Genomic DNA, 9,517 nt, shown 5'->3' with positions numbered 1-9,517 from the left:
TCCTCCACTGCCAAATGTAATTTTCCCCCTAATTTTTCTGTTTATTGTTACCGTCAGCATTATTATTCTTGGCTAAGAAATAAATCCATAAGAAAAGAAATCACATCAGGCTCTTTGGAACATAACATCACAATCAGAGGGAGAGGACAACCTTCCTCTTGACAGCTCCTGGTGTTGTTTTGGGCCACCTGGGGAAAAGCAGAAGCTCAAGGTAGAGCAGGCACATCCACATCCAGGCTGGGATCACTTTTCCCTTCGCATCCTGACTGCTCCCAGCCCTACCCATGGAAATGGAATTGCCATATGAAAATGCCACTCTGACAAACTCCTTCAAAAGAGGAGGAAAAGCCTGTATTAGATCCTCCCACCACCTTTCCTTTGCCTTGATCCCAGATTTTACTGCTGTGACTGCCACCCCAATTTTTTAAGTTTTTCTAAGCCTTCCGATGTTTACATTCTTGTAGCAAACTTTCTCACACACTTTCTGTAAATAACTTATTGTTTTGCATTATTTTGTGGAGGAGGAGAAATTTGATGGACTGTTGGTTTGTGCAGTGTCATTGGGGAGGTGGCACTGTCACCCTCCAATCCACTGTCACTTTTGGAAATCTATAAATGTTGGAGTCAGAAATTAAAAATTCTTTTTTTACCTTGTGAGAGCTGCATGTCCACGTCAAGTTATTTCATTTCCTATAGTGACATGTGACAAATGATGATTCTGCCACTGATGGCCTCCCTGCTCCTCATACCAATGAGGCTCCACAAGGCTGGATCCTCAGGGGTCTGCCTGGTTTTCCAACCCCAAACCCATCACAGAATCTCAGCAAAACCCCAAAGAGCCAAACCCCAAACTTGAGGCACTCTGAGGAAATGAGTGGAGTTGGAAGCTTGAGGCTTTCCTCCCAATGCTTAAGAAGTAATTTTCCATGGGAGTTTAGTTTTCCTTAATCCTCTTTGAGATGCCTGGCAGGCATTTCTGGGGAGTCCTCTTTACTTTCAGGGTAACCACAGCCCCTGTAATGACATGGGAATCACTTGGTGGGGATTAGATGATTACATGGTCAGCAGTGGGACAGCCAAGCTGGGAAAGGACAACCTAGATGACAGCTAAATAGAGTGTAATTGTTGTGTTCCTTAACTCAAAATGCAATTTACTCATCAATCGTGGAGCACTGCATGTTCTGTGTGATTTAATGCAACGTTTGGGTGATTCCCTGGGGCTGGATCCATGCAGACAAAAAGCTTTGCAAGGATTGAAGTCCCAGCCCTGCCCCACACGTGGTGCCTGCATCTCCTGCCCACAGCAGAAGCTTCACATTTTGGCTGTGTCTGACCCAACAATCACAAAATGTTTTGCTAGCATGAGGCAGTAAAAGCAGATATCCAAAAAATAAAAGTTTTATTGGAGGCGGTGCTGGGAGAGGTCCAGAAGACCCCACATTCCTGGGACAGCAAGGTGGGAATATCTCTGTGGGGTGGCCCTACTGATCCTGGGTGGGAAATGCAAGCACCTTGAGCATACAGGCTCAGACACAGAGATGGATGCAGTGTTTGACCTAAGCCCTTGGAGAAAGCTTGAAGGTTTAGCACAGACTAGTGAATCAGACATGAAAACAAGAATAAAGATTTGTAGTTTAAGCAGAAATATGTTATAAGCAAGTAGATCTAGGCCTCATATAAGTGAACAAATGTGCTAAACAAGATAGTAGAATACAATTAAAGTTTAGCAACAGGACTTGTTATAGAGTTGATAAAAAGTAGAAGATACAGCAATAAGTTTCTGTAGAGATATATGATTGCATAGAAAAAGATGCATTGGGGTAAGCCATATAAAACTTAGCAATTGGCAATGAAGATGTTAGCAAGCTTTGTGGAAAGTGCTGATTGGATAAGAACTTTATAAAAGACATAGTAATTAGAGTTATAATGGCTTCTGATGCAAGGCCTCTAATGTATGGCTTCTAAAGTGATGGCTTTGGGTGTGACAGCCTTAGAGTCTCACCCTTCCAGGAGCCTGATTTTGCAATAAACCATCTGTTAAACACCTCTTCAGCCAACCCTGTCTTTCTGTGTCCTGAACAATCCTGCTGCCTTTCTGTGCCTTTGCAGGTGTCCCTCGGTGTCCCTGCCATGTGGGACAGGCTGGGGACACACCCTCAGCTCCTTCCCAGGACGTGGCCATGCCCTTCCTGTGGTGATCCTGGCTCAGGATGGGGACACCCCCTGGACTCTCCTTCCCCTTATCCTGAGGGGATCCTGCCCCAGGAGGAGAACACCTCCTGGGCTCCTTCCACGCTCTTCCTGAGGTGATCCTGGCTGGGACGGGAACACCTCCTTGGCTGCTTTCCTTCCATGCTCTTCCTGCAGTGATCCTGGCTCAGCAGCCACACAGAGCCAGCCTTTCTGTCGAGCTTCCCAGCTGCAATCTCTTCATTGCTCTGGACCTGATTTTCCCACCTGGTTTCCAGCTCCCAAAGCATCTCCCCTCCTTCACCGAGGCTGAGACACAACTCCTCACCTCCCCTGGGCCAGACACCTCCCACCAGCCTCACTGCCCTGGAACAGGGTGGAAGTTCCACCCCATTGGGGGTTCCCAATGCCACCCCAGCACCCACCAAGGTCACTTTGAAATCTGCCTTGGTGAGAAGGTGACCCCAGGAGAGCAGGGCCCTGGGGGACCCAGGCAGCTGTGGAGCAGACAAGGCCACAGCTCAAACTCAAGCTCAGCCCATCCCTATCTTCTCCCCTTCACCTCCTCTGTTACAGCAGAAATCAATAAAAATTCAATTATAGGCATCACCTTGAAGCAAAAAATATCAGGCAAAACCACCCCAAACCCAAAAATACATTAAAAATAGGTGGGCACTCCCTTGCCATTGAGAGTGTGTGGTATTTATTAGCCATAAATTGACACACAAAAATGGGAAGGCACAGCTAGGTTGGGATTATTTTTTTCTTCTTAGCTCCTTGGCTTTGGGTACTTGTCTGTATTCCCTCCCAGATCAGAATTCCCACACATTCCCACACACATTCCCAGAGGCTCACACACAGGTATACCTCTTTAGTTAATTAGAATTACTTTTAATTAAAAATATATGTAAATTATATAGAGTGTGCACAGCTTGGAGAGGAAAAAAAAAAAAGAAGAAAAGAAAGCAAACTTCCATTTCAATAAAAATTTGCACCTTTTGGAATCAGCTGCTTTTGTGACATCCTTGGAGTTATTGGAACTCCCATGTATAAATAAATAGGACCAGGAAATTTTACACCTGAAATATTCTGCAGTAGACATTTTTCCTCGCACAATTTTGCTTTTCCTTCTCTTTTTGCCTCCACTGCTCCCAGCCTCTCATGATCACTTTCTGCCCCTTTAAACACATTTATTTAATATCTCACTTCACACACCCAGACTGATATACTGATATACTGATATCCCTTTTTTTTTTCCTTTTTTTTTTTTTGGAGAGGAAGCAAAGGAACACAGGAGAAAATGAAAGCCTGGGATTGCAAACAAGCGTCATCATCATTTTGGTGAGCAAACTTTTTCCTCTCAGTGTCTGCATCCTCTCCCCCCTCTCCCCCTGTGGCAGCTGGCTCAGAGCCTGGCTTTCCACATGCTGCTAAAAATCCAGCAGGACTCAAGCTGGGGATGTTTGCAAGCTTGGAAATAACCCCATGCTTCTGTCAGAGATGGCTGAGGGACCAGGAAAGACCAGGAGATGGGAAGGGGAGTGAGAGGATTACAAATGGGAAAGGAGATGAGGGGTTGGTTTATGGAATGGTTCCTGGAGAGAACTTTGGGGAATTTGTAAGGAAACGCAGCTCCCTGTGGAAGTAATTTCACTCTTGGTACAATGCCTGGGTGAGGTAGGTACTGGATTTATTTATTTGGGGTTTCTCAGTACCTCTTTCTGTTGAAAAGTAAAGATAGCACTAACTCAAAAAAAAAAGAAACACCACTCCAAAATTCACCCTCGGTAAAAAGGGACGGTGTCTTTTTCTTTTTTTTTTTCTGAGAAAATGGAAAGAAAAAATATATATTATTATTTATTATATAACATTGTCAACATCAACACCACAAAAAAAAAAAAAACCAACAAAAAGTAACATCCTAATTCTCGTTCAAGCATTCTGACCGTGGTGAGAAAGGCAGCAGGAGTTTGGTGTCCCTTGGAGAACAAAAAGAGCAGAAGGGCGGGGGAGGGACGAGGGTGGTGGCAGCAACACAAACTGGGTGGGACCGTGGAGGGACAGAAGTGTGCTGGGCTGTTGGCTTTTCTTTTGAAACAAAAGAAAACAAAAGGGGGGTCAGGGCAAGTCACAGCGAGGCCGTGGTTTCAGTCAGCGTCCGTCCCTCTCGAGTGCTAGCGGTGAACATTCACTTCAAGGAGTCTTGCAAAACGCTTTGTTATCAACAGGGGGATTCTTTTCCTTTTCCTTCTCCCTTTTGCTGGGATTTCTCCGTGGCTCTGGCACTCCCTGCCCCCCTGGTTAGCTGTTCTCACTCCACTCTGGCACCATCCCCACGCCGTGCACCGAGTGGTACTGGTGGGGCGACAGGGTTCGAGGCACGCCGTGGGAATACAGGAATTCCGCCGGCTGGAGGCTGCTGGGAGGGGACTGGATGCCCGTTTGAGGTCCACACTGCCTCACGATGGGCTGGTGAGAGCTTTGGTGCTGGAACATGCTGTGGGTGTCTGCGATTTGGGGCGACGTGTGGTTGGCCACGCTGCCCAGGCGGGGCATGAGCGGCCCCGAGGTGAAGTGGGCAGAGAAATGCTGGTAGGGTAACCTGTCCATGGGCTGCATGGCAGACACTGTGCAACTGCTGTACGAGGGCACGCTGGGCCACGTGTTACAGCTGATGTCCTCCAGGCTGGGCACGGGCTCCGTGGGCGGCGCAGAGCTGGCGTACATGCAGGCCTGGCGCTGCGCCGACTCAGTCCTGTACGACGTGTTCAGTCCCTGCTGCTGAGGGTAACTGGACCTGTAGAAAGGGTCCTCGTCTGCTGGAGAGGTTTCCATGTAGGGCTTCTTGTAGGGATGCTCGGTGGTGGAACATTCCTCATCTGTTGGGAGAGAAAAGACCTGTTAGCCACCAATGATAATGTGCCCGAGGCTGTACGTCCCTCTCTGCAGGACAAGCTGACACTTCCCATCATTTCCCTGGAACTGATCTCAATCTATCCTGTGGAAACCAAGCCTTGCATTTGGCCCTGCTAGAGTAGAGAAGGGATTATCCAGAAGCTCTGGGAGAAAAATCAAGATGCTGGAGGGACCTGAGGTTTATCTTGCTTGGTGATCCCCCACATGCACCCCATCTCCTTCCTGCTGCCACTTCTACCTGAGGAACAACATCTGCCTGTGACCTCTGCACCTACCAGGATCCCCCCTGTCCCCCAGGAGGCTCAGAGATGATGCTGTCAACTCAAATCCTTTACAACAAAATATTTCCATGATAAAATATAAATTATAAAAAGAGACAAAAAAGGAGATCACAATAAAAATCCTCCCAAGAGAGCACCAGCGATGGCATGGTTGGGACAATCAGATTTGGAGTCCGACAGCCCCAGCCTTCAGCTGTGCCAAGGCAGCTGGGCACATAAATCCTCATAGGGTTGTGGGCACATAAATCCACACAGGGCCGTGTGCTGGAGCCAAGGGGAACAAAAGAGAAAAGTAAATTTCACAGCTAGAAACAGCAAGGCACATCTTGCAGAGCCCTTTGTTTCCTGCAGCATCCCAGGCCAGCAGAGGGAAGGAGATAAACAATTTAGGTGAAATCTCCAGGGTGAGGCCAAATGAATAAATGAATGTGCACTTATTTATTCATTCACAGGGTCATCAAATGAAATCCAGCTCTGCTGGAATGGATGGCAAAATTCCCAGAGATGAGCACTTCACCAAGAGATTTTAAGGACAGTGTGGCAAGGGAAGGGGAGCTGTTCTGACATGGATTAACTTTGCTGCTGCTGCTGTTTTAAAAACAAGATTTCTGGTGCAGGCAGGAAAACATCCCACTTGGTTAGAGCTGTCCTGGCTGCACCCTTTGAACAGGGGTCAGATTTGAAAGAAATTTGGAACAAGTTACCCTTTACAATTTTTCTCCACCGATGTGTTTTGAGGTGTAATTTTTTCCACCCTCAAAATATGGTGGGGAAACAAACACCAAACAGTTGCACAGAAAGGAGGACTGAGAGCATCTGCCCACAAGAGGCACAGAGGTGTTGCTGCCAGGCTGCTCTGAGGGGAATGCTCATGTCACACATTCAGGAGGGGCAGGTGGGCAGTGCAGGCATCTTTTGTTTCATCTCAACACACACATGCACGTAACCCTTATTGCCCTGAACAGCCACGAGGGCTCTCCTGAAGCTGCACCCTCTCTGCATGTAAAATAACCCCTTGCTCCCACCCAGGGATCTTCCAAGTGCAGCTGGAACAACTGCTGCTGTTCATCCTGGTCCAACAATCCCACAAAGAGCAGGTCCTGGGTGACACCACAGGGACATCCCCACAGTGGCCCTTGGCTCTATAATAGCATAAATTCAGCTGGAAAGCCGCAGTCCCATTTACTTCTTCCTGACAACATCAAAGCCTGGCTCCTTCACCTCAGCAAGGCAGAGCCCTGATAATCAAGTTTCTCCTCTGCCTTCCCTGTACATTGGGGTGGGAAGCAGGATGAGATAAAAGAGCAATTCCATCCCGTTTTTGAAACCAGCTGGAACAATGAGCAGGGAGATGCAGGAATGTGTCATCCACCTCAATCCAGCTCAGGTCCAGTTTTTGTAGGAGCAGGGGAAAGGATGGGGCGCCCTGATTGCCAAAATCTGGAGGCACAGGTCTAACCTCTCCATGATCTCAGCTCCATGACAGGAGGTACATCTGGAAGAGCAGCCTGAGCTGGAGCTTTTATGGACAGTGTAAAAACTTTGGATTCCTGACCCACCGCTGAGTAATAAGAACACTGGGGTGGAAAAACAATGTCTTGTAAAATGCAGCATTGTTCTGCTAATAAAGTTTTCAGCATTAAACCGCATCACTCTGCTGGCACCAGAAATCATTGGCTTGGGGTTTGACTGTTTATTTTATTTTGATTTTTTTAAATATACAACACAAACCAGTCAAACTCTGTTTTTCCATGGTGTAAAACAGCCTGACTTACAACCTGAGCTTGCTGATTTTTCCATTTAGCCCAGACATTTCACTGCCTGCCACAGCCCAGCTGGGCAGAGCTGCAGTGTCACAGAACCCCTTCCAGAATCCATCACAGGTGAAGAGGAAACAACAAAGCCAACCAGGATTTCACCCCATAAGTGCCCTCTATCCTTCTGTAAGCTCTCAGGTTCACTCTACTGGTCCCTCTAGAGCCAGGTTCCCTGATGTTTTATGTGGAAAGGGATTTTAAGGTGTGTAAGGCCCTTGTTCCCATCTCCAAACAGGACCTAGGCTGACCAAAGGATTCCAGGCTGCCCTAACAGCTTCTGCCTGTCCTCCTTCCCCTCTTCCCAGTGATTTTCCCATTTATGGAGCTTCAAAGTGCTAGAGAGGGAAGAGAATGGTCCCTGTGCATCCTGAGGTGGGATGGTGCAGAGCAGAGAGCCTCAGCTGGTGCTGCCTGAGGGATTTACAGCAGCACAGGCTCTCTGGTCTTGTCCCACCCCAGAGGAGATCAGCCAGCACAGAGCAGCTGGAGGGCATCCCCAGGGTGTGAGGAGCAGCTTTAGGGTGGAAAGGGGACACCTGCAATGACAAAAGGAGCACAAGACCAAAGGTCTCTCATGCAATGCCAAAGGCTGCAACTTCAATTCATCGTCACAGGCTCTGGAGCCTGGACAGTGCAGCTCAAGGGACAATCCTGTCCCTGAAGATCCTCTTCCCTCCTATCAACATAACCAGGACATTGGAATATGGAGCTGCCTGCTCAGGGTTTGATTCCTGCTGTTGGTTCCCTGACAGCAGCTCCTTGTCCTTTTCCAGGTGCCACTGAGCCCTCAGAGGAGCTGTTGGCTATCCTGGGAGATATCCTGACCATCTCCCCCTGTAGCTGCTATTCTTGGAAGCCAAGGGTGGTGATCAGTTCTAGGGAGCAGCCCCTCAGTGCTGCACAAACCTCAAAAAGGAGGAGGTGCTGCCAAGCAGGGGGAGCTGCCAGAGCCAGGGAGAAGCTGCTCTGAAGTGAATCCAAGGAAAACGGAGCCTGAAGAATGGGCTGGAAACTGGCTCCCTCACAAGGAATTTGATGATCTATCTAATGAAGGAGCTTGAGCGAGAGCATGAGCGCTTCCAAGATTTCCGGTATTTACTACTTCCAGCTGGGCTGTAAATACCACGCAAATGGCTTTTTAAATGGAATTTTCCCAGTTCCGAGATTCGGGCCACGTAGAATGAAATGCAAACATGGAAAGCCTCTGGACTTCAGGGTGTGCTAAGCCTCCCTCTTCCCCCCTGGTGTAAATCAGGAGAGCTCCTTCCCCACAGATGACACTCATCTCCCCAGGGTGGAAGACAATGAAGAATGGGACATGACTCCTTTGGATTTCAGAGCTCACCCACACTTCCAGGGCGTTACAGGAGGTTCATCCTGACTTTGTGAGGGACACACAATGGGTGATTATCACTAACTCTGTTGTTTAATCCAGTCTGGATTCCAGCATGGATCTGGCACCAGCCTGAAGAGCTAATACCAGGCTGCAAGAGTGACAAAGGTTGTCCAAGAAGAAAAGGACAAGGCAGATCCAATCAAAGTGAACATCTCTAAAGGGAAAATAAGTCCTAAATCCTGGGACATGGAACCCAAGACATGCCAGCCATTCCAGCTGTATCTCACTGTTTGTGATATGGCTGTGTTGTACTGAACATGACAGGGCTGTGGGACAGGGACAATCCAGCCCCCAAAAGCTGGAATCTTTTCCACAGGCAGCAAGCTGCCAGCACTCCCTACAGAGGCACAGCAGGCACCTCTGACAGGAGAGGGGGATCAGAGAATGGGTCAGGCTGGAAGGAACCACAGTGGCTTATCTGGTCCAACCTCCCTGCTCCAGCAGGGTCATCCCAGAGCACATGGCACAGGATTGTGTACAGAAAATTCTGGAATATCTCCAGAGAGGAGACTCCACACCCTCCTGGGGCATTCCTGGCTGGAAAGATGTCCTTTCTCATGTTCAGGTAGAACATCCCAAGCATCAGTTCCTGCCTGCTGTCTGCTGCTGGACATCATGGAGCAGAGCCTGGTCCATCCCCTGGCACTTCCCTGCAGACACTGATGGGGTCCCCTCTTAGACTGGCCCAGCTCCCTCAGCCTTTCCTCATTAGGGATATCAAACTACAGTGCCACAAGAGTGTGGCTGCTCAGCAAGAGCTGGGTGCACCCCAGCTCCCTGAACATCTCCCCATGCAGGGAGCCCCTTGCCCACCCTCAGTGTCCCACAGCCACCCTGCCCTGGGCTCCACTGCATCTCTCCAGCTGCAGGCTTGGCCAGCTCATCATATCTCCAAACATCAGCAGGGTGAGCAGTGT

General features: G+C 48.6%; 1 protein-coding gene across 2 annotated transcripts in view; it reads right to left on the bottom strand.

Annotated features, from left to right (window-relative positions):
• Positions 1-2,749: 2,749 nt before the first annotated feature.
• The window catches only part of TBX5 (T-box transcription factor 5), a 42,280-nt gene continuing 35,512 nt past the window's right edge, over positions 2,750-9,517 (bottom strand). For both annotated transcript variants that reach the window (XM_074554317.1, XM_074554316.1), the window contains exon 9: positions 2,750-5,069. In XM_074554317.1, coding sequence (XP_074410418.1) covers positions 4,492-5,069 — 578 coding nt within the window. In that variant the 3' untranslated portion in view covers positions 2,750-4,491. The remainder of the gene's footprint in view (positions 5,070-9,517) is intronic.

Source organism: Zonotrichia albicollis, chromosome 18 (genome assembly GCF_047830755.1).
Source record: "Zonotrichia albicollis isolate bZonAlb1 chromosome 18, bZonAlb1.hap1, whole genome shotgun sequence".
In the NCBI taxonomy this organism is placed as follows: Eukaryota; Metazoa; Chordata; class Aves; order Passeriformes; family Passerellidae; genus Zonotrichia; species Zonotrichia albicollis.
The sequence above is the reverse complement of the archived record's forward strand: the minus strand, read 5'-3'. Positions and strand labels throughout refer to the sequence as shown.